Here is a 27,979-nt window from a genome sequence, read left to right on the forward strand (position 1 = left end):
ACAGACAGCTGAGCCCAATTTGGGCTGATGAGTCTCTCAACCCCCTGGATTTTTTCTGGGAGCAGGAGCAGCTTTAGAATGCCATCTGGGGTTGGAGTTGAGCTAGGGCCACCCTGAGACCAGCTGTGGATCTTAAACAAGGGCGGGCCGGGCTCCCCGGAGTCCCGACCAACTGTTGCCTCCACCCGTTCTAGAGCTAGCAAACTCTTACCTTGGCCTCCATCTGGTGCCTTGAGGGTGTGGCCCTGTCTCCGGCCACCACCCTTCCTTGTCTAGACTTGCCTGAGTAGAGAGGAACTTGTGGGGAAATCACCCAGCAGGGGCTGTCCCTGCTTTGGTGTGCTATGGGGTTAGCCATGTATGAGTGTCACCCGGGGACTGTGGGAAGGGGTCCCTTGGAGCAAGATTCCCTAGCCAAGGAACTGTAGGTTTCAAAACAGCCCAAGCCTTCAAAGCTCCAGCTGCGCCGTGCTATCGTGGCACTGAGGGTGGGTAGCTGGGTGCAGCAAACCCGGGCGACGCTGAAAAGGCCTTTGCCAAGCCGTCACCCAGGCCCTCCCTGGCCTTTCCGGCCACCAGCCCCCTCCCCCCACCTCACGCTGAACCCCCAGATCAGGGAAGGCGCGGGAGGGGACGGCCTCGCGCAGCACTGGGGTCCTCGGCGCGCCCAGTCACTGAGGGGGAGGGGAGGGGGCAGCGGCGCGCGGGGCGGGGTCGCGCAGGCTCCGCCCCGGCCGCACGCCTGCCCGCGCCGCCCATTGGTCCTGAGAGCGGTGACTCGCGGGCAGAGCAGGAAGGAAACCGCTCCCGAGCGCGGCGGCGTCGTCTCCAGGCCGTGCGGCTGCCGCTACAGCCAGCCATCCGTCCGCTTGTCGGCTTGCCAGTCCACCCGCAGCATGAGCGGCCTGCGCGTCTACAGCACGTCGGTCACCGGCTCCCGCGAAGTGAGTGCACGCCCCGGGTGAAAGCTTGGGCGGCGGAGTCCGGGCGCTACGGCCCGGCGCCGGAGACCCGCCCCCAGGGCGGAGCGGGGGGCGAGAAGGTGCGGGGCTCGGCCTCCTGGGTCGAGTCCCAACGCGGGCCCCGAGTCTGTGCCTTGAACTCCTCCGTTGGGCATCCTGGATCCTTAGCAGCCCCAGGACGAGCTGCCCGCGCCCATCCCATCTCTCAGACACGCACTCTCTGCAACCCCCCTGCGACCCCGATCACGTCCTGATCGTGCTCTTCCTCTCCCCCACTTTGTGTGTACCTAGGCAGGGGTGGCCCCTTAACCTGCCTCCACCAAGGCCTGCCCTGCCTTCCCCTCGCTGAGTTCCTGGTTCTCTCCACTCTGAACTTTATCCCACTTCCCTTCGTTCTGACTCCCCTCCGCATGGTGGTCCCTCTTCTCATCCTGCCCCGCTGCAAACCTGACTCATCCTCCTAACTCCCTAGTGGCCAGAACCCTCGCCCAGGGTGTGGAGGGACACAAAAACTACTGGCCACAGTCCCTGTCTTTCTGCCCAGGTTTCCCCCGTAAATCCTCCAGCCTGCTCACTAACCCCTGCCCGCCCTCTACCCCCAGATCAAGTCCCAGCAGAGCGAGGTGACCCGCATCCTGGATGGGAAGCGCATCCAGTACCAGCTAGTGGACATCTCCCAGGACAACGCCCTGCGGGATGAGATGCGAGCCTTGGCGGGCAACCCCAAGGCCACCCCACCCCAGATTGTCAACGGGGACCAGTATTGTGGGGTATGAACCCCGGGGGTTGGGAGTGGGGAAGTGTAGGACTTCTGCTGACTCAGAAGTCAGTCAGACCTGGGACAAAACACCAGCACTCAGGTTGACCATCTCTCCCCTCCCCTCGCCTAGGACTATGAGCTTTTCGTGGAGGCTGTGGAACAAAACACACTGCAGGAGTTCCTGAAACTGGCCTGAGCCCACTGGACTCCATCACCACGTCCCCCCGCAGCCACCGCCGGCCATGAAGGACCTTGTGACCAACTCCCTGTCATTCCTAGCCTTCCGACCTTAGAATCTCTCCCCGCAACCCAAGCCCCCCTCCTCCCCCTCTCTAATTTAGCCCCCTCTTCTCCATTCAAAGGCAACATTCCTTACCCACTAGTCTCAGAAATTGTCTTAAGCAACAGCCCAAGTGCTGGCTGTTGTCAGCCAGGCCCTGAGGCTGCCACCCTGCCTGGCACTGGCTGATGGGCACCTTTGTGGGTTCCATTAGCCAGGGCTCTGCCAAAGGCCCCGCATTCCTTGTCCCCTAGAGACAATTAAATGTCCCATTCCACTGACACCGTGTCTGTTTGATATGGCCTGAGTCCTTGGTCTGAGCAAGGCTGGTAGATGGGATTGTCTGAGGCCGTGGTCCCACGGGCAGGTCGGTCGGGCCGTCTCCTGTGTGGCACCTCTGTGTATGATTGCGCACGTATGTGGGTGTATGTCTGGCATATGCATAACTGTGTGGACCAGTGTTTCTCCAAACAGTGTGGGTGGGTCACTTCCTGAATCACATGCATGTGATAGTGTCCTGACACGCCCGGCTTGATGAGTGTAGCACATCTGTATGCCTTTTGGTAATGTGACCGCGCCATGTGGCTGCCTGCCTGGGTTCCAGCATCCTGGCTAAGTATGGGCGTGTCATGGAAGTGGGTTCATGGCCGCAGCTCTGCCAGTCTGGGCACAGTGGCTTTGTGCAGAATGTTGGGGAAGTGGCCACATGTGCGTGTGGTTCTCTGTGTCTGTGCACAGGGACCTGCTCGCGGCACGCTTGCACATGAGGCCCTTCTGCACCAGCTGAGGCTGAGCTGGAGCCTGCCTTCCCTCCACTGGATCTGCTTAGCCCTTCTGGGGAGAAAGGAACCTAGAGGACAAAGACCCAGCAGCTAGGCCCGCCAGCTGGAGCTCGAGTTACCGAGGGGCGGGTCTGCACCGCCCCTTCCCCCCAGCCTTCTCTGGCGCCCAGCTGGGCTGCCCCGCCAAGAGAGCCTTGTGTGCGCGGAGCAGCCAGTGTGGGAGCGGGCGCTTTATTTGGATCAGGGGCCAGGGCCTGGGGCAGGCGGTGGGGCCCGGCTAGCCCGAAGCAGCAGCGCTGCGTTGGGCACCAAGCCTGCGGCCTGCAGCGTGACCGTGTCGTCGTGGTAGACCGTGGGTGGGAATGTACTGATGATCTCGAAGGTCGTGGCGTCCACGGCTCTGGGGACCGGGCAGAACTGATCAGGCCGTGTCCTGGGACCAGAGACCCCCCCTCCCCGTAGCTGCCGGCCCCACACCATGCCCACCTGGCCTGTGCAAGCAGGGTGCGCACATCGCCAACAGTGTCCTCGGGCCGCATCATCAGCAAGAAGGCCTGCTCGCCATTCTCAGACTTGATGCGCAGCATGGAGAGCAGGGGCGCCTGTGACTCGGGGGACTCCTGGCTCCTGTGGACCTAGAGGCCATCAGTGCCCCCTGGTGGCCCAACCCCAAGGTCCTCACCTCTTCACCGTGCCCTCACCTCTCACGCTCAGCAGCCAAGGCTGGTGTCTCCACCACAATCTCCTGGATCCGGGCAGGCAATGGGCAGCAGTTCTGGAAGGCATCGATGAAAGAGGACAGAGCCCTGGGCTCTGCTAGAGTCACACCCTTCCCCCCAATCCTTAGAGGGGACTTCTTCCTTACCAGGGATGGATGAGACCAGTGAGCCAAAAGGGGAGGGGTGTTCTGTGTAAACTGGGGCCCAAGCAGGAGAAATGGAAGGGAAGCTTTGGAAGGCAACCCCATCATTCCCCTAAGAAGCCTTGAAGTCCCTCAGCATAGTGGGGGAGACAGAACCCCACACAATGACCAGCTTCCCAGGGGAAGCTTCCCAGGGGAAACCACCCCTGAGCAGTGACTAAGGATGAGGAGTCCATAGAAATGGAATGGGCACAGGGATGTTCCAGACAACATGGGCAGAGATCCCCTGGTCAGGGAAGGCTTCTCTGGAGGTGATATATTTGGGAAAGTGCCAGCAGTTCATGTGGCTAAAGCTGAGAATCAGGTTGGACTGGAAAAAAGAAAAGGTTAGAGGTGGGAAGAGGACCAACAAGGAGTGGTGGGCCTTGAGTGCCAGGTAAGAGCTTGGCCTTACCCGAGAACCACTGAAGGGTTTCAACAGGGAAGGCCCAGATCCAACTTATGTTTTTACAGAAGCACAAGGACTGCTGGGGGAGGACAGTTGACATGGCAGGAGGGGAGGTGGCAGGCCAGTGAGAGGCCACTGCAGGTATCTGAGAGGGCTACTCTGGAGCCTCGACTAGCATGGCGGGCAGAGGGAACAGAGAGAAGACGTGGATTCTGGCAATGTGCGGCGAAGGAGGCAGCGTGGTGGGAAACTGAGGTTTGGTACCTTTCATGGGTGGAGACAGGGGAGGAGCCACGGGATGGGGAGTGAGGAAGGAGGAGGATGTTTCTGAGGGCCAGGAAGGGGTATCCAGGACTGAACTGGATAGTCTGGTCTGGACCTCGAGGGGGTGGCCTGGGCCCTGGGCTCACCCCGGCCTAGACTCTGGCTCTCGCCTTCTTACAGCCGTACTGCCACGGAGACAGCCCACCTCTGGATGCAGCCCTCCCCAGACTGTTGTCAGGAGACAGTGGAACTGCCTTGAGAGCCTCGTTTCTCCCTCCAGGCCCCCTTCAGCAGCCCTCGAGCCTGAGTCTCCAGACAAGCCACTGCTCTGGTAGGTTGGGCCAGGGAGCCCAAGATGGCTGGGGGAGCTAGGGCTGGCCTCACCTGCAGGGTGTCCCGGATGGGGCCCCGGATGTCAATCACCTCGCCTCGCCGGATCACAAACTTAGGGAGCCTGTTCAGAAACTTCTCAGCAGTCATCCTGGAGCCTGCAGGGAGTGCATTGGGAGCCTTGGCCTGGGGAGGGACTGGGAGTGACGGGTGATGGTGGAGGAGGCCACCTGGAGCCTGTCCCACACAGCGGCCCTGCCGCCTGGCTCGGCCTCAGGGCCAAGCTCACCTGGGGGCTCCATCCTGTCCACGGGCTTGTGAATCCTCTGCCAGCCCACCACGCGGCCCTCACCTGGGAACAGTTCCAGCCTATTCTCCGGGTAGACCTGATTGCGCAGATCACTGACCTGGCAAGAAGGAAGGGTGAAAGCGGTGGGCCTCGACCTTCAGCCCTGGGCTCCACCCCCACCCTTGCTCGCCCAGAGCACGCCCTCCCAACCCCCCACCCCCAGGAACAGGCTCGAGGGACGGTCTGGTGCAATCCCCATTTTACAGATGAAGAAACTGAGGCCCCAAGAGAGCTGCAGTTCATGCTGCTCTCACCTACCTGGGCTCAGCTCCTCCTGCAAGCACCCCTCGCCATGCCGGCTAGAGCCACTGTACTGCCATCCTCCCCAGACAGCCCCTCTCAGGAGCCAGCCAGGAAGCAAGGGACCAGGGTGTTAGGAGAGGGCAGAGCCCGCCTTGGCAGGCACTACCTCCAACACCTCCAGTCGTGACTCACACGGTTTTCCAAGCCCGGGGGGTGGTGGTGGCACACACGCCCTCGTGCACCCTTGCTGTGGCATGACGCACCGCCTTCCGGCTGCGGCTCAGGAGTTCCCCCCATTGCACCCCTCATCTCACCCCCGCCGGCAGGGGGATGGCTCATGCCGTGTCCTTCAGGCCCACATTTGTCCCCACGGCACTGCCTTCCGTACCCATCAGATGGCTTCAGGAGCCCCTGGGGCAAGTCAGGCCACTTTTGCATGGAGTCTCAGGGAACCCCAGGCTGTCAGGGTGTCCTGGGCGCTGGGGAGGGGCACTGGGCCTACAAGGCCGAAGGCTGTGCCTCCAGGGTGCCAGCAGGGGGCACTGCCTGCCGCTTAGCCACAGGCCGGTGCCCTTGCTAACCGGGCAACTGCAGCCCCTGCAGCCTCCCTGCCCTTCTTGGCTGGGCTTCAGGCTCGCCCTCCTCCCCAGAGGTCATCAGAGACTGGGGTCCCCTTAGGTGGGGCAGTGGCTTCCCACCTCAGACTGGGTGATGCCTGAGGAAGCTGTTTGTCCGCACCCCCTCCCAAATCCCCACACAGGGTGGTTTGAGGAGCAGCCCATCACCTTAAAGGGGACCCCGTCAGGGTACAGTCGCTGGAGCTCTGAGGGGAAGAAGCCGTCCAGAATGTCTCGGAGGCAGCGCTGCGGCAGGGATCGGAAGAGTGAGGCCCGACTGGACCCGTGCGGCACCTACCGCTCTGCTTCCTGTTCAGACGGCGGGCCCCGGGCCCCGGGCTTACCCAGTGGGTCACATTCTGCACATATTCAGGGCCCCAGGACTTGGTGGGGGGGAGGGGTTGTTTCTGCAAGTTGCACGTGGGCTTGGGTACCTATGGGGGGTGGGCTGGGCCCCCCACCACCAACTAATGGTGAGCAAGGGGAGGGGGCAAGGGCACCAGAGTGGCCTGTCTCCCCTCCCCACCCCTCCTACCTGTGTGGAGGGGTCATGGAAGGGCCGGAAGGGCCCATCGAACATCATGAGGCCATTCCGATAGAGCTTCAGTGGGATGGGCTCAAGGACATGGAGCCGTGCTCCCCCGGGCATTGGTGTCACCTGGGTGTCACCCTCTACCACCAGCTCACTGAGATCCTTCAGGCTGGCCAGGAGCCTGTCAAAGTCCACCTCGGGGGGCGCCAATGAGTCCCCTGGTAAAGAGGATAAACACCCATGAGCCTCTCTTCATGGCAGCTGTGTGCCCCAGCAGCCCTGGTTTCCATGGCCCCTTGCATGCTAAGCAGTGGCCTTTGCACCTCCTTAGGTGGCCACCTGGGGAGGAGGAAGGACAACTACCACTAGATAATAGCTGTCTTTTATTGAACACTCGCCGTATGCTAGAGGCTTAATGCCTATAATGCCACTGTCTCTTCATACCAACCCTATGCTGTAGGGGCTACAATCACCCCCGTTCTTCAGATGAGGAAACCGCAGGTCAGGGGTTAATGGCTGCCTAGGGATGCACGGAGTAAGTGGCAGGAGCAGGATCTGATCCCAGCTCTGCCCGTGTCAGGCACGGGGTCAGCCACTGAAAAGCGCAATGCAGAGCTCCCAGCTCTGGATGAAGTCTGTCTGGGTTCAAATCCCAGCTCTGCGGCTTCCACCTGTGTGACCTTGGTCAAGTCATTCAATGCTCTGCACGACAGCATTCTCTCCTAGAAGGCTATGATAGTGTCTGCCTCCCAGGATGGCTACCGAGGTCCAGGAAGATGGCCAAGTGAGGGCCAGCTCGGAGCAAGCACTCTGTCCAGCTGGTTACTGTTACCAACCCCACCTTGCACAAACGGACCTCAGGCCGATCCAGAGGCTATGACGCAGCAGTCATTGATCTCCATTTTACACATGAGGAAACAGGCCCACGGAGATAAAAAATGACTTGCCCCAGGTCACTTGGCAAATTAGAGGAGGAACTGACTCTAGAGTCTGCTTTTCCCACCCATCGGCACCATCCGGATGGGGAGCCTGGGGGTAGGGACACGTGGCTACTGGGGGGGGATGTCAGGACAGCTGCTGGACAGAACAGATAGGGGACACACAACTATTTCCGGGGTCACACATCCCTTTGAGAAGCTGAAAGATGCTTTGGCCTCCTCTTCTGAAAAATGTGTTGTGCACACAGGGGTGCATACGCTTCAGGGGGTGGTGGGGACAGCCACAACAGATGCCAGAGTGGAAAGGCTGGAGGGCAGGTGGGATGCTGGAGAGGGACAGGCCAGGGGCCTGTTCTTAGTCCTTAGTCCTTGACTAAGGGCCTTAGTCCCTAGTCGATCTGGCTCCCAATCTACTAGGGGTGTGACCCTACAAAACCTCAGTGACTTTCAGGGCCTTCTTGGACGCTATTTTCACCAGGACAGCCAGGCTGCGACAGGATGTGGGTCGGGACTCTGGGGACCGAATTCCTTTCCTCATAGTGGTGCAATGGCTCTATAGGTGTGGTGGCTGCGCGGAGGAAGTACAGATGTGGGTGGCTCTGTTTCCTGTTGCCTCTGTGGCTGCTGAAATGGTAGGCCCCAGCTGGACTTCCCCCTCCCCTACATCTCCTAGGTTGCAGGGGCTGCACCGGCCCCCCCACCTCCTCCTGGGGTCCCCTAGAGTTCCTGAGATTCCCAAGAAAAACTCACAGGACATTCTGGGCATTCCTGGTATGACTCAGAACAATATCAAGCCACTATTTTCCTTTAACAACAAACTACATTCAGAACACATTGGTAAGCCTAAAAATAACACGAAAGCTCATCTCATCGAACTCCTGTTCCCAGCCCTATACTCTTACAGGTGGAGATAGTGAGGCCCAGAAAAGTCAGATGACTTGGCCCACGGAGATCACATCGAGCGGACCCAGGACCACTCGGATACGCTGGGGCCAAGGCTTTTTCAGAGAGCTGATGGGCACGGGATGGTCGGCAGTGGAAAGGGCTGGTGGAAGCCCAGGGGAGGATGCCAAGAAGCAACTAGAGGGAAAAGAGTTTGCTGAGGAAAATAGTGCTGGAGGCTCTCGGCCAGTGGGGCTAAGGCATGGAGAAGTGAAAGCCAGGTGGGCTGGGCACGTATGGGGTGCAGCAGCCCAGGGGGACACAAGGGGCCCAGGAGACAGAACCACAGCACCAGGCTGAGAGAATAAGGCAGGAATCCTGGCATGGCCACCACGCGGCCAGCCGGGAGTACGCAACAAGAAGCCCGGCCTCTTGCCAGGTCACATGGGGTGAGGCAGGTCAGAGGTCTAATGAGGCATTTCCTCTCTCTCTCTTCCTTGGGATGGGACAGAATAGGAACCTCTATCCCGCCCGCCCGCAAGATCCAGCAGGAGGAACGGACTGTAAGGACGACTCGGTGTTTACTTTGTGCCAAGCACCTAGAGGCAGCTGTTACCACTCCCGTTTTACAGGTGAGGAAACTAAACCTTGGAAAGCGACCTGCTCCCGCTCCTGCAGCTTTCAGGGCCCAGGTGACTCTAAGCTTCTGTTCTCGGTGCCTCATGCAGGCTGCCTCTGCTCCCTGGGGTCCCTTTCTCAGGAGGGGTGTGGTTCAGGGAGAGATCATCTCTGAGGCCTCAGACAACTTTGGGAGCCCGTGATTCTATTAAAAAGAGGAGTTAGGGGCGCCTGGGTGGCGCAGTCGGTTAAGTGTCCGACTTCAGCCAGGTCACGATCTCGCGGTCCGTGAGTTCGAGCCCCGCGTCAGGCTCTGGGCTGATGGCTCAGAGCCTGGAGCCTGTTTCCGATTCTGTGTCTCCCTCTCTCTCTGCCCCTCCCCCGTTCATGCTCTGTCTCTCTCTGTCTCAAAAAAAAATAAATAAACGTTGAAAAAAAAATTAAAAAAAAAAAAAAAAAAGAGGAGTTAGGCATGGAGACCAAGATCAAGCTCCTTGGCTCAACTCCTGAGACCCTCGAAGCCCGGGTACCCTAGCCTCCCCTCGGCCTGTTCCCCCATCACTCTCTGGAGCCACGGTGCCAGGATTGCTGCTTCCAAGCTGTGTGATCTCTGAGCAAGTGGGCCTAGCTCTTTGGGTCTTGGCTTCCTCTTCTATAAAATGATAATAAAAGTCCTCACTTCACAGGTGGCTCTGAGGCTCACAGGAAGTGCCTGGCAGATGGTGGCTGTTGTCACTAACACCACACCCTCTTGCTCATCACTGGCTCAGTGTGCTCACTCACCATGCCCTCTGAGACGCCTTGCCAGGAGCCCCTCCCCTGGAGACTAAGCCTCCCGAGTCCCTGGAGCCTGCGGGCCTTGGCACAGGCTGTTGTCCTTTTCCATTTGCTGGTCTTGCCAGCCACAATGGGCACTCCTTGAATGCAGGCTAGAGCATCCAGCCCTAGTGGGTGCTCAGGAAGCACATTCTGGATCCATCCCTCCATCCCGCCAACATGTCCGGAGCGTCCAAGCTCTGCAAGGCCCTGAGAATCATGGGTATCCCCATACCCAGAGTCCTTCCCCCCTCAAGATCATACTTGAATGAAGGAGACGGGGTGACAGCAGGGACAATGGCACGTGGTAAGTGCCACCGTGGAGGCTGCGGAGCCCAGAGGAGGGCCAGACCCTGCCACTCTCAGCAGGTGAGTGGTGGGCCTGCCCTGGGCTGGCTCATCACCCCTGCAGGAAGGACACACGTGCTGCTGTGAATACCAACGTGGTGCCCCGGGGCCCCAGCAGGCCTGTCCCCACCACCTCCCCCAAAGGCTGAACCAGAAATAGACCCGCTATCTCCACACACCTGCAAGCCTGGCCCTGCTCTGGGGACCTGCATTCACTCTGCTCCTCAGGGGAACCAGTGGAAAGAAAACAGGGCCTCAGAGTCTGATCACTGCCAGGGGAGACCACAACCAGTTCTCTGGCCCCCACGGTTGAGCACCATACTGCCTGTTCCCACCTCATCCGTGCTCTGCACGGTCCTGGCGTGCCTGACTGTCTAGGCCTGGGCACCCAGGCACCCCCACCAATATGTGCGCGGGCCCAAGCCCTTGCCCACGGGCCAAGCACCGTGCTGGGCACTCTGGGGCCTGACAGGGGCCAAGCAGCCATGCTCGTGGTCACCGATCAGCCACCATGCAGCAGCCTGCAAGAACCCCCACGTGCATTGTGGCATTCGGTGCTCTCAGGGGCCCGGGCATCACACACCATCTCCTCGCTCCACAACAGATGAGGACACGGACTCTGAGAGGTGAAGCAGTTCGCCCACACAGTTCCCCCACTCCTCAGCTGGAGCCTTTAACCCTGTCACCCCAATGCAGAGCCCCTTCCCACATGCTGGGCACAGTGCAGGTGGCACAGTCTTGGCCGCAGGCACTCGAGCAGGTACTCCATGAGGTTGGGTTTGAGCTAAGCTTCCAAAGAGGGGACAAAAGGGGACCAGGCACTTCGGGGGACACAGCACAGGCCTGACGGGGGGGCTGAGGGTGGGGAGGAGCCTAGCCTGCCTAGGGTCTAATCCAGGCCAGTTCCAGGGACTCAAGGGAGGCTCAGGGATGAGTGAAGACTGGAAACGGCACAGCTTCCGGGCAGGGGAGGGAAGAGGCTCCACCCAGGTGCAGGAGACTGGGGCTTGGGAGGAAGGCTGCTAGGGGACAGACAGAGGCCGCAGGGGGAGCGGGGATGTAGGGGGATGGCAGGAAGTTGGTGGTGAAGGGTGGGAGAGTGAGCAGCTTCACGGGGGACAGGGAAGGAGGAGGAGGAGCTCAGAGAAGACTGAGATGAGTGAGAGCAGGGAGCTCAGAGGGGACAAGGGGGAGTGAGGAGCTCTCAGCCCTGAGGCTCAACACCTGGCCACGGGTTGTGACCAGAGTAGGACTGTCCCTTTCATGTCTCCGCATACCCCAAAGCACCTGGCATCCTATTTAATGCTCAATTTACCCGTGGGGAGGGTGGGAAGGGGTGAATGATCCAGCCTGAGGCCAAGTCCTTGCAAGGCTTCCCCTGTGCTGGGTCCCCTTAAAGGGCAGTGGACTGCCCTCCCCAAGGCAAGAGTCCTGCCTCTAGACTGGTTGGCCCAATACAGATGCCCTGGGCCACCCTCAACCGGTCTGCTGCCTGGGGCCTGGGGGGAGTGGTATCCAACAGAGGGAGAGCCAGAGAAACAAGCCAAGGTATGGGGCCAGCAAAGGGCCGGTTTTGTGTACCCGAGGGCCCCGGGGGCAGAAGCAGCCTGGCACCTGGGGACAAAGCAGGGGGAGGAGAAGGAACGGACCAGGAGGAAAAGCTGCTGGAGATGAAAAGCATCTCGTTCATCTGGCAGAAGAGCTCAGTTGAGGCCCCACCATGTTGAAGAATCAGGAAGCCAAAGGAAGGGGTACTTGGGTGGCTCCGTCGGTTGAGTGTGTCTGACTCTTGATTTCAGCTATCAGGATCTCAGTCGTGAGATCGAGCCCCATGTCGGGCTCTGCTCTGACAGTGTGGAGCCTGCTTGGGATTCCCTCTCTCTCGCTCTCTCTCTGCCCTTTCCCCATTCTGTCTCTCTCTCTCTCAAAATAAATAAATAAACATTTTAAAAATAAATAAAAAGAAAGCCAAAGGAAGAGGACACACAGATGGAGTTTTGGCAGAGGGTTTTCACAAGTTGCTTTGGCTGTGAGGCACTCAGCTTCAGAGCCGGCTTCTTGTGGGCATAAACAAACAACACAGAGCAGAGTGAAGTCAGCTCTGTTTCTGGCGGGAGAGGGTGGGAATCCACAGGGCCAGGTCCGGAAACCAGCTGGCTGGTCTGACCCCCAAAGGAGCAGCAAGGCCCCCACTGGCCAGGAGGAAGCCTGCCCTCCAGCCAGCAGGGACATGCGGGGGGCCCAGGGCATGGTGCTGGCAGGCCTCTGGCCCTGGACCCCAGAAACGCCCTTACAGCATCTGGCAGTCACCTTCCAGGGCTCGGCCTCTCACCGCAGGAGGGGGTGTCCCAGGGCCATCCCCAATTCCTCCTGTCAGCTCCCTAACGCACAATCACCAAGGGCATGGATTCCACCCCCTAAATCTCTGCCCTGCCCTTCCTCGCCCTGCCCGCCAGGATCACCCTTCCACAGGACATCATCTCATCGTCTGCCTGGATGACTGTACCTACCTCCTAAATAGGCTCTCAGCCTTAAGTCTTGCCCTCTTCACTCAACAGTCAGAGACTTAAGTGCCTCCGTTTTCCCATCTATAAAATGGAACAAGCCCTGGCCCACGTCAAAGCTATTCACGAAAATGCTTTGCAAGCTCCACTTCCGATGGGGAGTGACGTGTTTAGTAGAACAAAGCAGTGAGGGAGCTGTGCCCTAAGATTTAGGGGGTCTGGCCAGGGCGCAGGCCTGAATGGGAGGCAGGACTCCCATGTTTTGAGTCTCATTCTTCACTCAGCAACAAGCCTGTCTTGAAATCAGGACAGTATTGTCATCTTCCAAACACTCCCCTCGGGAGCTATGCTCATCAGTGCTTCCATGAGGCTGCCACTGCCATCTGACTGTGCAGAACAATAAAACCCCCTACTTGTTGGGCTGATGATATGCAAGGTCAGTGCTAGGTGCTCTGCGTCTAACCCACTGACTCCTTCCAACTCTGCGGGGAAGGGTACACCATCATTTATTGAAGGGGGACTGGAGGCTCAGAGAACAGAAGTCACGTGCCCAAGCCACACCTGGAACGGGTGATGGAATGAAGAGAAGGGCCCCGGGCTGACTGACTCCGGAGCCTGGAGAAGTGTACCTTCTGGGCAATCACCTCCATGCTTTGAAGAGAATGGACCCGGGCTTTCTATGGCCCCAAATCTATGGGGTGCAGCCCTCTAGATATTAGCAGTCAAGTTAAAAATAAAGACTGGTGGAATCTCACGGAAACAGGTCCCTTTCAACGGTCTGGCTAGAAGTGAAGCTAATAAAGGAGGTCCAAAGAGGGGACTGAGCCCTGGGACTGAGGGGCAGCTTCCAAAGCAGAGAAATCGTTTTTGAAAATCTTCTGGATGGACGACATTTTGTAAACTACGGAGTGGAGCCTGAGACAAAGCCTGGGGTCTTGTTACATCTTGTATCTCAGGGTCCCTGGAGCCTTCGAAAGATGAGCCAGGAGAGAGTTGGAGGCAAGACCAGAGGAAGAAAGTGTTGGCGGGTTAGGTGGTCAGTGATGGAGGCTGAGGCCTTTCCTCCCAGTTCTTGTGTCAGGAGCACGAATGGCATGGTCTCTGGACAGCTACTGGCCCAAAGGAAGGTGTTGTTGGAGAATTCCCTTTGTAGGAGGGGCCAGGGGCAGACGCCCTACTCTACCTGGCTTCCAGAACTTCTTGGCTGTCATCCAGTCTGTGTTGCCATCCTCTGAGTCTGAGTTGTCTTCTGAATCCTCCTGGTCCTCGGGCTCGCCCACCCACTGCAGCCCGTAGTCACTGAGGAACCGCTGTGCAAAGAGAAGGGAAAGGTCCCAGGGGGCACAGTCAGTTTAGCCCCTCGGGGAACAGGCAGCATCCGCCCAGGCCCCAGCCTCAGGCCTCGGCTCCCAGAGTCAACTGGGCAGAAGAGATGGGCCCCAGGGTCTTGGGAGCTTTCTGGCTGTGACCTTGGGAAGCCACTTCACCTCCTAGAGCCTCGGGCTCTTCCTGGTAAAGCGGAGATAACAACACCTGGCCCATAAGCTTGTGAGGACCCAGGACGGTAATTCAGGCCGAGTGCTTAAAGCAGGGTCTGGCATGGAGGGCCGCACGGAAGGTGGCCCTGATGGCAGCGGGGCACCCCATGCATCTGGCCTGAGTGGAGGAGCGGCAGGGACACGGACTGCATAGGACTGAGGACGCGGTGAGCCACACGCAGCCTCTCTAGGGCAGGGCCTCACGTCCCCTCCACCACAGGAAAACTTTTTCTGACTTGTCTACACTTCCTGTCACTGCTTCCTCAGCTCCTTCTCTCCTGAACCCACTCTACCCAGCCCCTTTCTCCACAACTGACTGGAACTGCGCGGGTGCGGCCACCAACAGCCTGCCTGGTGCCAAACCCAGCGGCCCTCTTCCGTCTTCATCTCTTGCAACACACATCACCCCTTCTCGGTTTCACATTCCCAGCCGTCTTCGCTTAGACATCTTGCCTCACTCAACACGAACTCATCCCCAACGGTCACGACTCCGGGTCCCCCCGCCTCCTAAACCTCTGCGCCTCCGGGTCTCAGTCAGTGGCAGCCCCTCCACCCGGGCCTCAGCCACGACCCTGAGAGGCCCGCGAGCGCCACCCGCAAAGCAGACTCGAATCCCTCCTCTCTGCCCCAGCTCCTCAGGTTAGGCCCGAGGAGGGAAACACGGGGCAGGGCCCCACGTGGGATATATGGGAGGGAGACCCAGACAGGCGGGCTCCCAGCCAGGTCCTGAGGGGCAGGCGCCTCTCTTACCTCCATCTCCCCCACCTGCCGCTGCAGCTGCAAGCACGTGGTCTCCAGCTGCTTCTGCCGCTGCAGGGTGACCTTGCCTTCAGGGAAAGATCAGGAAGGGTTCTGCCGCCCCAGCAAGGAGGCTGCCAGACCACCTCTGGCCTCGCCCGGCGTTCTGCCCTGAGGGTCATCTGGAGAGGTTGCCCCTTGAGAACTCGAGGGGTCCCCTGAAAACTCTCCCCCTGACCTTGAGGCGGGGATGCCCGGACTGACTCTCAAGAGACCGCCAGCCACCCCCCTCAGCCCCCCGACCCGGGGACTCCTGAGGGCACCATGTTCCCCGACATGGCGCGCCCTATGCTTGGGGCTGGGCTATGTCTGCATTCGGGGGGACCCGGTCCCACATAGGAGGGCACTGCCCTGAGTGCGTCATTGCCTCTCTCCGGGCTCAGCTGTCCAGGCCTCACCATAGGACTCAGCTTGATGCTCTTGGAGCCCTGATGTCCAGGAGCCACCGGCCCAAGGGAGGTGCCCCAGGAAGGCTGACCAGCCCACCGGGAGTGCCCCTTACCCTGGTGCTCCCGGAGGGTCTGCAACATTTCCTCCAGGGCCCGTATCTTCCGATCCTACAGCAACAAGACGAGGGGGAGCAGGCAGGCCTGGGGGTTCCCAGAGCACAAGAGAACCCATCTTCCAGATGGGAAGATCCAAACTTTTTGCCTCTGCGGGGCACCGGGGAGTTGAAAGACCCTGCCCCTGCCATCCTTTGGCACAGCTGCTGCTCCTATGCCTCAGATATCCTTGTGGTTCCACTGAAATGGGGATAGGCGTGGAGTGTGCCCAAGTGGCCCAGCGCTCAGCAGTCACTGCTGCCACGTGGTCCAAGGCTAGTGGCCTTACTCAGCTGTAGAGAAGACCCTTAGCTTCTCTGCTCAGCTCCCGGGGACCCAGATCAGCCCCAGGCCATACCTGGCCCTTGAACTGGGAAGTTCAGTGGAAGAGACGGTTCTAGAACCCACCCACCCTGGCCTACTGTGGCAGTGAACTCACTGGCCTCCCCAGCCTGGGCCCCTCCACCCCTCAGACCAGACCCTGGGCCTACCCCCACCGCTGGGGGTCCCACCTTGGACAGCAGCTCATCAGTCTGAGCCTTCACTTGCTGTTCCAGGTCCCGCAACTTCCTCGACAGGGTGGCCACCAGCTCCGAGTCATGGAATACAGGGACTACCAAACAGACAAAGTCCTAGAGCTGAGGCTGAAGTGTGGGGGTCCAGTGGAGGGGGGACAGGGGTCCGCAGAAGCAGAAATAAGGGTGATACTAACAGCTGCCACTTAGATAATAGGGACTGTCCTAAATACTTCACACATATCAGCTCATGCTGTCCTCACAATGTGCCCCTGAGGAAATGAACTGCTTTAGGAAACTGAGGCAGAGGTGCAGTGAGGTGTCCAAGGAGTATGAGTGAGTGCTGTACCACACAGGTCACATGACCAGTGAAGCATTTTCAGAAAGTCACCCTCAATCAAATGAAGCGCCTACACCTTGCCACCCCCACCCCCACCCCCCGTTTACAGGAACACAGCGGAGAGAGGAGCAAGTCCGCACCAACGACAAACAAGTACACAGACCCGCATGGCCTGGCTCCTCACAGGGTCCGTGTCACTTTTTCAAAAGGCAAGGACTCTGTTCCACAGAGGTGTAACAGTCAAATGCAGTGCACGGCCCTGACCAGAACCTAGATCAGGAAAAACAATAGCTATGAGCTACTTCGGAACTTGGGAGATCTGAGCGCAGAAGCGGTGCTCCACAGCAGTCCTGAGTCCTCGGCATTCTTGGGTGCGGTCCCGGTCCCGGGGTCACGTGAGTCCTTATTTGTAGGAGATGCATGCTGAAGTTTTTAGAGGTGAAATGTCATGATATCTGAAATTGATTTCTAAGCGGTTCCTCAAAAAAAGACATTTACATTCGTACATATGTGTATATGGACAGAGAGAAAGCAAATTAGTGGCCAAATATCACCAACTGTGGCATCTAGATAACAGACATTTATATGGGTGTGCACTGTACTATTATTTTAATTGCTTTGTAGGCTGCAAGTTCTTCAAAATTAGAAATTTGGGGAAAGAAAACAAGATGGCACAAAAACAGACACTCAGATCAATGGAACAGAATAGAAAACCCAGAAATGGACCCACACATGTAAGGCCAACTAATCTGTGACAAAGCAGGAAAGAATATCCTTGCTGAAGACAGTCTCTTCAGCAAGTGGTGCTGGGAAAACTGGACAGCAACATGCAGAAAAATGAACCTGGACCATTTCCTCACACCATACACAAAAATAAACTCAAAACGGATGAAAGACCTCAATGTAAGACAGGAAGCCATCAAAATCCTCGAGGAGAAAGCAGGCAAAAACCTCTTTGACCTCGGCCGCAGCAACTTCTTACCCCACACATCTCCGAGGCAAGGGAAACAAAAGCAAAAGTGAACTACTGGGACCTCATCAAACTGAAAAGCTTCTGCAACAGCGAAGGAAACAGTCAGCAAAACTAAAAGGCAACCGACAGAATGGGAGAAGATATTTACATACAACAACATATCAGATAAAGGTTAGTATTCTATAAAGAACTTATCAAACTCAACATCCAAAAAACAAATAATCCAGTGAAGAAATGGGCAAAAGACACGAATAGACATTTCTCCAAAGAAGACATCCAGATGGCCAACCGACACATGAAAAAATGTTCAACATCACTCATCATCAGGGGAATACAAATCAAAACCACAATGAGATACCACCTCACACCTGTCAGAATGGCTAACATGAACAACTCAGGCAACAACAGATGTTGGCGAGGATGCGGAGAGAGAGGATCTCTTTTGCATTGTTGGTGGGAATGCAAACTGGTGCAGCCATTCTGAAAAATAGTATGGAGGTTCCTTAAAAAATTAAAAATAGAACTACCCTACAACCCAGCAATTGCACTACTAGGTATTTATCCAAGGGAGACAGGTATGCTGTTTTGAAGGGACACATGTACCCCAAAGTTTATAGCAGCACTATCAGCAATAGCCAAAGTATGGAAAGAGCCCAAATGTCCATCGATGGATGAATGGATAAAGAAGATGTGGGATATATATACAATGGAGTATTACTCGGCAATCAAAGAGAATGAAATCTTGCCATTCGCAACTACGTGGATGGAACTGGAGGGTATTATGCTAAGCGAAATTAGAGAAAGACAAATATATGACTTCAAGCATATGAGGACTTTAAGACACAGAACAGATGAATACAAGGGAAGGGAAGCAAAACTAATATAAAAACAGGGAGGGGGACAAAACATAAGAGACTCTTAAGTATGGAGAACAAACAGAGGGTTACTAGAGGGGTCCTGGGAGGTGGTACGGGCTAAATGGGTAAGGGGCATTAAGGAATCTACTCCTGAAATCACTGTTGCACTATATGCTAACTAACTTGGAGGTAAATTAAAAGAAAGAAAGAAAGAAAGAAAGAAAGAAAGAAAGAAAGAAAGAAAGAAAGAAAAGAAGGAAAACAAGAAGGAAAACAAGAGAGACACACAGGAAGGAATGGGTCCTCTCCTTCCCCTGCGTGCTGCCCTGTGTGTGAAGCAGGAACTGCATTTGTCACCATCCAGCCACGTGGGCTAACATGTCAAGGATGGTTCAGTGGAAAGACGGAGAAACCTGTTCAAGGATGTCTTCGAGTCAATGGACTAACAACCCTGGAGCTGCTTCCTGGACTTCTTGGTGGGCAGGACAAGTCCTCCTCAATGTTCAGAAGAGTTTTCTCTGACTTGTAGTCAAGGCTTTGTAACGGATATATAGACCTCTGGGCCCGGTCAGCACAGACAGCACTGATGAGCTCCCAAGGCGGAGCGGGGAGAGAGAGGAGAACCCAGGGGAGCAGCGTCTCACTGAAAAGCTGGGAGGAAAAGAAGAAGCTAGCAAAGAGAGGAAAGAGCCTGAGAGGCAGAAAGAAATCTGGGAGAGCAGTGTCATGGCAGCTAAGAGCCCAGGGCGATCAGAGGAGGGCACGGTGCCCAGTGGCCGATGTGGAATGCTGCTGTGCACAGAAGTGAGACAGGCAGGCAAGTCCTTGACTGTGACCTTGGTGGGGACAAACGCCAGCTGAGAGTGGGGTGGGGAGCAAGTGCCAGGGGAGAGGCAGAGAGGGCGCAGGATGGCTCCTCAAGGAGCCCTGGCTGTTGCGGTTACTAATGAAAGTGTCCCCGGCTGGGATGCAGGAGATCCCGACTTTGTGTCTGAATGGTTGTGGGGCCAGGTGCTTCTGGTCTCCTTTTCCACCTCAGTTCCCTGTCCTATAACAAGGAGGGGTGTTTGGTGCAGGACTGCCTCCCACCTCACAGAGGAAGTGGAGGCAGAGAGACAGGAGGTTGCTTATCCAAGATATCACAGCTAGTAGAACATTCTGACCTCACGCCCAGCTCCTCCAGGCCCACAGCAAACTCCGACCCTGCCCGCCCATGCCTCCCCTGTGCCCAGGCCCATTCCACTCTCCCTCCTCCAGGATGCTTCCCTGTGAGCCCCATCTGGGCACCTCTGGGGTCAGTGTCACCACAGCCCTTGGGAGACAGTGCAGGCCAGGTGAGGAGGGCAGCCTGGGAACCGTGGGCTCACCCAGAACAGGCAAGAGTAGGTCCATGAGTCTCTGGGCCTCGCCCCTTCTCTGAGGCCCTCTCCTGCTGCTGGGGACCCAGACCTGTTTAGGCCTCTGTTCTCACCTTGCCTACTCACAGGAGCACCTATACCTCCATAGCAGGAAGGGACAGAGATCCTTTCTTCTGAGCCACGTCCGTCATTCAGCATATCTACCTCGTCTTCTGCAGAGAGATGCCCAGGTCACTGTTCTGGGGCTGAGCCCCGGAGGAAACTGCGGCCTTGGGCTCTGGCCAGGATGAAGCAGCCTGTACTCTGTACCCCCAAGTATATGCGGATAGAACACGTGGGACATCAGGGAGCAAGGATCCAACGAGAACAGGCTTCTTCTTGCAGTTCTCCCATGCCAGCAGCACGGTGGAGGCAAGAATGGGGTTGGGATGCAAAGGTCTGAGCCTGCAGCGAGGGTGGGTCAGCAAAGCAAGGATGGGGCTTCAGGAAGAAAAGGCTGTAATGGGCTAGAGGAGGCTGTCAGGAGGAGGACGGGGCTCAAACCCCACCAGTCAACCCCACAGCGAGTGGAGGGCTTCAAATGTTAGCAATGACACCTCTGCTAAGGGTGTGGGGCCTTCTGATCAGAGAGCTGCCAGGACGCCCTGTCCTCGGGGGCTGGGGGAGCCACAGGGAGCAGTGCAGCAATCGTTCTCCTTCTCTCCATCTGCGCGACCCCAGGGAGACCCAGCAGGTGGGAGGTGAGGGGGACACACAGGGCAGACCCCACACTTACCATCTCCGTAGATTTTTATCCCTCGCCTCCTGGGAACCCGGGCAGGAAGGAGAAGGAAGACAGACAAGTTAGGAATGTCATCAGGGGAGTGGCTCTGGGCACCAGATCCCCAGCCGAGCCTAAAGGAGAGGGAGGCTGGGCCTCTGCCTCCCAGGGCCATCCCCTCCCCGAATCCCATCCTTGGCACTGGGACAAGCCGAGGGACAGGCTTTGAGGTGTCCCCTCCTCCCAACGGAGAAGGGAGGGGAAGGGCTGAGGGGCAGAGGCTTGGGTGGAAGACAAGAGATCCCAGGCCCAGGAGCCCAGCCCCAGCTCTGTTCTGAAATGGCTTTGGGACCCCAGGCCTGTCGCTTAACCGCTCTGGATCTCCTTGGCCTTCAAATGACTCAAAGCGGTATTCAGAAGAGAAAGGAGAGAGGTAAAGAAAATGCTTCGAAAGGATGAAAGTGCTGGACAGATGTAAAGAACTCCCTTTGCCAAGAGACCCCCCCCCCCCCACCACGGCCGGGCCGGAGAAGTGGTACCATCAATGCTTGCAGACTAACATGGGGGCTGCGCCTCTCCCACCCGGCCCATACCTACCACAGGGCCCAGCCCAGTGATTGCTCAGACGTGATGAAGGAGTTAAAAATTTTTGAGAAAGATAAAGGGGTCAGGGAAAGCTATGTGACTCCTCCTTGTTTTCCCTGAGACACTAGGAGCCATTCTCCTAGTCCACTGGGGGACGGGGGCGGGGGAGGTGGGTAGTGGCAAGAGGAGGCAGGGGCATGAACGCAAAGACACCCCCCCTGAGGCTGGCTCCTTACCCTGGATTCACAGGCTCTGACTCCAGGGGGACTCTTCGGGTCTTGCCAAGGGAGGCCAAAGGCGAGCTCATAGTTCTGCTTCTAGATTTTAGCTGTCAGGAACTCCCTGAGATGAAAGAAGGAAGTCAGTCCTTGGGGACAGAGGGGACCCAGGGCTTCAGGACCAGGGAAACGTCCTCTTCCTGGCCCCTTGTCCCAGGAGGGAGCCTTGTCCAGGGAGCAGCACCCCTCACTTCTTCCCACTTCCCTGAAGAGGTTTCTGGAGGCAGCTTTGCCTCAGGCCCCCTGTGCTGGATGTCTGCCCGATCCTCTGGATATCCTGCTCTCTGCTCTGATCCTGGAGGCCCCGGGCCTGGCTGGGAAAGGGCGATGGGGGAGGGGTGGGGTACAGAGATGGGCTGGAAGCCTGGGACTCTCCCAACTTAGAGCCGGGGCATAAGACTACCCAGAAGGCCCGGAGTTTTTGTCTATCCATCAAGGAGCTGGTTGACACAAAGCCCAAATGTCCCCTCCCCTCCCACAAGAACCCAGGTATCACTCTGATTCTCAGAGCCACAGAGGGGCAACCCAAGGGCAGAACGTGGCCAAGGCACTCTTTGTGGAAGGGAGGTCAAGGGCCCAGGCTCTGCACAGGCTCTGCCATCCACCAGAATAACCCGTGCCTTGGCTTCCTTGGTATAAAGTGGGGTTGGTGGTAGTACCAGCCAGGCAGGGTTATCAAGGGGATTCAGGGAAAACTTACATAAGGCACGGAGCCCAGTGCCACACTGAAAGGAAACACTTAAAAATGTGAACTGTGGGGGCGCCTGGCCGGCTCAGTTGGTGGAGCCTGCAACTCTTGATCTCGGGATTGTGAGTTGAAGCCCGACGTTGGGTGTAAAGATTACTTAAAAATAAAAAAAAACTTTAAAATTTTTTAAAGAACATTTATTTATTTTGGGGAGACAGAGAGACAGAGCGCAAGTAGGGGAGGGGCAGAGAGAGAGGGAGGCACAGAATCGGAAGCAGGCTCCAGGCTCCGAGCTGTCAGCACAGAGCCTGATGGGCTCGAAACCAAAAAGCACGGGATCATGACCTGGGCCGAAGTCGGACGCTTAACCGACTGAGCCACCCAGGCGCCCCTAAAAAAAAATCTTTAAAAAAATAAATAAGCTAAAATAAAATCTTAAAAAAAAAATTTTTTTTTTTTTAATGTGAACTGTGGCTGCTGTGACGTTTGTTACTAGACAACGGGGGCACTCACACATGCTCATTTCCCTTCCTCCCTCTTTCCCTTCCTTCCCTCTTCCTTCTGGAAAGATGAATGCACATCAGGGATGGAATTAAAGACCACTACTCTATTCAATGAATTAAGTATATTATGTGGCTAGTATCTAGAAATCCTAGAACCAAAGGACCTCTATCAGGGCTTGAATCAAGTCTTTTTAGGACAAATCCAAGGCAGTTCCACTTTGAAAATGTGTGGCACTGGCTTCCACTGGTGCCCCTGAAGCCTCCCAGCAAGGGGACTGGTACCAGCTGGAGACGGCCTTCTGGAGTTTGGGACTCATGCCCCAGGCCCAGAGTTTCCTCACCCCCATCATCCAGCCTTCCAAATCTGCCCCTAGCCTGCCCCAGTCCCTGCCGGCTCATCCAGGCATCCTCATGGTTTTTGTGGCCAAGTGTGATGGCCTTCGTGGTCCCCTGTGCCAGCCTCCAGCCAGAGGGCTCTTCTTAAACACAAAGCTGCCATGCCGCTTCCCTGCTAAAAGCTCCCAATGGCTCCTTCTCACCAGAGGAAAGAAATTCAAAATTCCATAACACAGGTGATCGGGTCCCCGCCCGGGTCTCCTGACCTCACTCCCCCATCTCTCCTCTGCCCCCCCCCACACCCCCACACTTGAGCCAGCCCAGCCTCCAATGCACCAGGCCTTTACACACATGGCTCCCCTGGCCTGGAACCCCTTCCTGGAATGTGGTCCCCACTCCTAAGTGCACCCTTCCCTTGGTTGGGCTCTTTTTTTTTTTAATTGTTTTTGTCTGTTTTGTTATATTCTAAGTTTTTATTTTCAAATTACAGATTCACAGGAAACTAGGAAAATAGTACAGAGGGGATTTGTGTGCCCTTCACCCAGTGGCTCCCAGCAGTGACATTTTACATTACTATACGTGTGTATCCTACCCTGTTCTGCTATTTCACCCAGGTAACCACTAATGCAGTCAAGATAACTACTCCATCACCACAAAGATTCCATTTCCATAACGATCTCCCTCATGTCAGCCCCTTGCTAGTCACACCCACACTCCTCCCTCTACCATCCCCAACCCCTGGCAACCACTACTGTTTTCTTACTTCAAGAATGTTCCATAAATGGAATCATACAGTACTGACCTTAAAAAAAAAAAAAGAGCTTTATTGAGATCTAATTCACATACTTAACCCTTTCAAAGTGTATAATTCAGTGGTTTGTAGTATATTCTTAGATTTGTGAAACCATCACCACAATCAATTTTTAGAACGTTTTTATCGTGCTAACAGGCGATGTTCCTTTTGTGGCTAACACTGCCCTCCACGAACTTTCATCAAACCCGATCATTCCCCCTTCTCCAAATTTTCATCACCATAACGACCCTTCAAAAGAAACTGGTTAAAAAAAAAAAAAAGAAATTAACAAGTGTCAGTGAGGAGGTGGGGAAATTGGAACCTTAGCTGGAATGTAAAATGATGCAGTGGCTGTGTAAAATGGTCTGGCAGCTCCTTAAAAGGCTAAACAGTTACCTACCTGGCTCAGCAATTCTGCTCCCAGGGGTGTACCCAAGAGAAATGAAAACTTACGTCCACACAAAAACTTGTATACATGTTCATAGCAGCATTATTCATAATATCCAAAAAATGGGAACAACCCAAATGTTCATCAACCAATGAATGGATAAAGAAATCTGGTACATCCTTACTATGGAGTATTCTCGGCAATAAAAAGAAATGAATCCCATGTTGCCACATGAATGAACCTTGAAAACATTATGCTAAAGGAAAGATGTCAATCACAAAATACCACATGTTATGACCCCACTGATATAAAATGTTCAGAATGGACAATCTGGAGACAGAAAGTAGATTAGTTGACTAGGGCTGGGGGCAGCAGGTGGGGGTGGGGGTGGGGGGGTTAATGGGAGTAATTGCTAAAGGGTACAGAGTTTCTTTTTAGACTGATGAAAATGTTCTAAATTGTGGTGATGGTTGCCCAGCTCTCATGAATATCCTAAAAACTACTGAAATTTACATTTCAAAGGCGTGAAATACATAGCATGGGAATTATATCTCAACAAAGCTATCACAGAAAAAAAGGGATCTGGTCCCCAAACCAAACCCAACATCTTCCCTCAAAATAAGCTCCTCCCACTTCTCCCTTCTTAATGGGGCCACATCATCCAACCACAAAATTTTCCTCTCCTTCCTTCTCTCTTAATCCCATCAATTACCAGATCTTGTGGGTTAAACTGCAGTGTCTCTCACAGAGCTCCTCCTTTCCATGCCTACTTTGGTCATCCTAGTGGGGCTCTCACTGCCCTTCCTTGGGGCTATCACAACGGAGGCCACCTGACTTCCCTGCTTCCTGTCTCACTCCAGGCCAATCCAACACACTGTCTCCAGATTAATTTTCCCATGGGTTATAAGGGACCCCTGAGGGTGACGGCTGCCTCTCCCTATAGTCTGGGGACTCCTCAGCGCAGGACTCCGTCTCCTCCTCCCTCAGACCGCGGGTGGGCCGGGGGATAGAGCCACGTCTACTCCCCTCACGAGGGGGCTTCCAGGGGCTGTGACCTCCCCCTCAGGCTGGAGGCTCCTAAAGGTTGGACTGTCTCCCCTTCAGACCGGGGCTTTGAGAGGAAAGCTGTGTCCCATGCCCCTACATCTTTGGGACCCAAGTCAGGGTTGTGCTTGACTGATAACGTCCTTCGTCGCACGTACTCAGCCTATTGGCACCCCCCACCCCAGGCCCCAGTGCTCTCCAGCGCCGACAGGACCCGGCCGCCTGCACGCCTTCAAGTCCTCTGTCTCCAGCTGGAAGCGCTCACGACGCGACTTCTGTCACGACCTAACCCTTCCCTGGGAGCTGCGTCGCCTCCTCCCGCCTCCTCGGGAAGCCACGGTCGGCGGGGACTCGAAGCCGCTCCCATGACGCGGGAAGCTGCTGGGCAACCCGGCCGCGGGGCTCGCGGGTCCTCGGGCTCTCGGAGCGAGGACCCCAGCCTGCGTGGGAGACTCCGGAGCCGCAAAGGATTGAGCAAAGACTCACCACGCAGGGCCACCGAGCCGTCCCGCGGCGCCGCCATCTTGTTGTCACGCGGTTTCCCAGGCGACCGGGACCCGTGCGCTTCTCATTGGCTAATTCGAGAGTACCGCCGCCTGTGCTCGGATTCTATTGGCCTACGAGTCTGAACTCTTTGCGGAATGCTGCAAATCCCAGAATCCACCACTGTGAGGGGACTCGGGAGTCTGGAGAAATGGAGGGTTTCTTTATTCCCTCCCCCCGCGAAAGTGGGGAGACTCACGAAGCCGCCGAAACCTGAATGTGTAATCGGACAATGCAACCGTTTTTGCTGAGTTGATTTTTGGGGGAGATTATCCCGCTGAGTCTGTTTCCCCATCTGATCAGTACAGTACATCGCGGGGGCTTTTTTGAGCATGAATTGAAATGATGCTAGTACTTAATAAATGTTTCCTAAATCTGAATTTCTCTGCTCACTTCTTAATCAGATGGCGCCTTACAGGGATGCTCAAATCCTAGTTCCTTTGTGTAAAAGTTCAGGTGAGACTCCCTTTGCCTTTGGATAAGACATTGACTTTGAGTGAGACAATTCTCCCCAGCTTCATCTTAAAAAGTAAGATGTTAGGTTAGATCAACTAGAGAACATGGACTCTAGCCTCAGGAGTCCAGGTGTCTGACTTGTGTGTCCTTGGGCAAGTTATGCGCCTTAGTTTCTTCATCTGTAAAATGGGGATAATACCCTCCCCGCCCAGGGTTGCCCTGAGGAGTAAAGGAAATAACGTATTCACAGTACCTATCACAACACCCATTCAAAGTAAGTTTTCAAAAACATTTCCTGCTTTTAACTATATCATTGCCTCTCAACCTTTCAGCTGCGGTGGTCTAAAAACCTATGACTCCTACTCTCAGGCACCCACTTCCTTATGCCTGGACTCAACCACCAAAACTGTCTCTCTGCATATTTCAGACTGCACTTTGTAATATTTTCCACTTGACTACTGAATTCAGGGGAGGGGCAGCAACTTGAGGGGTTCCTTACCCACCCATTGGAGTGAGAGGCAACTACGAATTAATGTGTGTCTTCCAAGTGCCAGATGCCAACATTATGAGGTTTACTGATGAGAAAACAGGCTCGGGAAAGGAAAGTGATTTGCTCGGGACTATGCAGGTGATCGGTAAAAGTAGATTCAAACCCAGAACTGTCTGCCTCCAAAATCTGTGCTCTTTCTAGAAGCTCCCACTTTGGTAAAACAGGCAGGCAAAGATAAGCCAAGGTGCTGGTGGTCCAGGCCCACTGCCAAGGTAGGGATTCAGGTGGAAGGTGTGACTGGAAGTCAGAGGTGGGAGAGCTCTCTTGCCATTGAGCTGCTCCCAGAAATTTCTCTGAGGCTTGAGGTATAGGAGTTGAGAAACTTTGAGGTCATCCTGGGCCAAGTGTTTTTGGAGGGTTGGAGCCATGGTCAGGGGATTAGCAACTTTATACTGTCACCTCGCTTACATTCATTCTGCTCTTGAAGGTAAGCAAGGACCAAAGCATGGGGAAGTCAGGGGGAAGGGGTTCTGGCCTCATGAAACTGCTGTGGTCTGTCTACTGCCTCCCACCTCAACAAGACTGGGGAGCATGAACTGGCATTTACCCTGGCATCAGGATTTACCACATAACTCCCTCCTGCCCAGAGCCTGAAGCCCAGCCTGAGATCCTGGAACAGCAGACCCTCAGCAAATATCTCTTTCTTGCGAGAGAGGTGGGAGCCCTCTGCCCCAGTAGGCCAGTTTATTAGTCTTTTCAAAAACATTTATTGCAACAAGTGAGAGCCTTATTATAAAACAAGTATACATTTCACATAGAAACTTGCAAATAATTAGAGCCATCATTTATCGAGGATATATTATGGGCCAGCATAACTTATCAAGTCTATAAAGCTGAGCTCTGTCACTTGCTAGCTGGCTGTTCCTGCTCAAGCTACTTCACTGAACCTCAGTTTCCATATCTGTCAAATAGAGATACTAACAGAACCCACCTCATAGGATTCTTGTGCAAATGAAATCTCATACCATTGTCACATTCCTGATTTTAAAAAGGTGCTTTCTAGAAACAAAGGTAGGAAAACAAAACAAGAGAGTCTAAGCTCACCTCATAGTTATTTTTTGGACTTAGAATTCACTATCCCTCACCTTGGATGGTTCTGGAAATCTTTCCGAGGTCTCCAGGCTCATATAAGACTTAGGTGTGGGAGGATATTGGAGGCCATTCTGTCTGGCTTCCAAGGATTCCCTCTGGACTTCTGGGGTGGGGGCCACTCGGCCTCTTCTTCATTCCGTCCCGGGGCGGGTGTTCACTATTTGACAACAGTGGACAGATCCTGGACTGACAGGAGGGAGGCCCAGAACAAGGTTGTCTCTGGGCCTATTTTCCCACCTGTAAGATGAGGAAGTAGACCCCACCCAGACTTGGCATTAGATGGTCGTGGAAGTCTCTCTTCTTGAGAATGGACAGAGTCCTCTTTGCTTTTAGATCATTTCCTGAAAGACCCTTATCAATTATGACTCCTTTGGGGTTAAAGAGTTTATTGGGTCCTAGCAGCTGAGGAGGGAAAAGTAAATAATAAAGGAGAGAGAAGTCCTCCGAATCCATACATTCCTTCTGAATAAAACCCTGGCCATCTCTCCCACCTTCCCCTCTCCCCCA

The 27,979-nt window shown here is 55.5% G+C and overlaps 2 protein-coding genes across 7 annotated transcripts; one reads left to right on the forward strand and one right to left on the reverse strand.

The window, feature by feature from the left end:
• The first annotated feature begins 781 nt into the window (after positions 1 to 781).
• On the forward strand, positions 782 to 2,285 carry SH3BGRL3 (SH3 domain binding glutamate rich protein like 3). Its single transcript, XM_030323832.1, has 3 exons — positions 782 to 944; positions 1,565 to 1,732; positions 1,853 to 2,285. The coding sequence occupies exons 1-3, from the start codon at positions 897 to 899 to the stop codon at positions 1,916 to 1,918; spliced, it is 282 nt and encodes a 93-aa protein (XP_030179692.1). The 5' UTR covers positions 782 to 896; the 3' UTR covers positions 1,919 to 2,285.
• A 711-nt stretch (positions 2,286 to 2,996) lies between these two features.
• UBXN11 (UBX domain protein 11) lies at positions 2,997 to 27,960 on the reverse strand. Of its 6 annotated transcripts, none has more exons than XM_030323830.1 (16): positions 27,466 to 27,959; positions 25,318 to 25,587; positions 21,038 to 21,143; positions 20,232 to 20,260; positions 19,570 to 19,668; positions 15,926 to 16,026; positions 15,374 to 15,428; positions 14,824 to 14,900; positions 13,719 to 13,845; positions 6,433 to 6,647; positions 6,066 to 6,143; positions 5,041 to 5,095; positions 4,743 to 4,846; positions 3,486 to 3,559; positions 3,271 to 3,411; positions 2,997 to 3,184 (listed from the first exon to the last, which is right to left on the reverse strand). In XM_030323830.1, the coding sequence occupies exons 3-16, from the start codon at positions 21,106 to 21,108 to the stop codon at positions 3,025 to 3,027; spliced, it is 1,386 nt and encodes a 461-aa protein (XP_030179690.1). In that variant the 5' UTR covers positions 21,109 to 21,143; positions 25,318 to 25,587; positions 27,466 to 27,959; the 3' UTR covers positions 2,997 to 3,024. The 6 variants fall into 6 exon arrangements, with proteins under 6 accessions (XP_030179690.1, XP_030179688.1, XP_030179686.1 ...); XM_030323828.1 differs by having other exon boundaries at positions 4,978 to 5,095; positions 25,318 to 25,475; positions 27,466 to 27,957; XM_030323826.1 differs by having other exon boundaries at positions 4,978 to 5,095; positions 25,318 to 25,517; positions 27,466 to 27,957.
• Between the last annotated feature and the right edge of the window lie 19 nt (positions 27,961 to 27,979).

This window comes from Lynx canadensis, chromosome C1 (assembly GCF_007474595.2).
Source record: "Lynx canadensis isolate LIC74 chromosome C1, mLynCan4.pri.v2, whole genome shotgun sequence".
Taxonomy (NCBI): Eukaryota; Metazoa; Chordata; class Mammalia; order Carnivora; family Felidae; genus Lynx; species Lynx canadensis.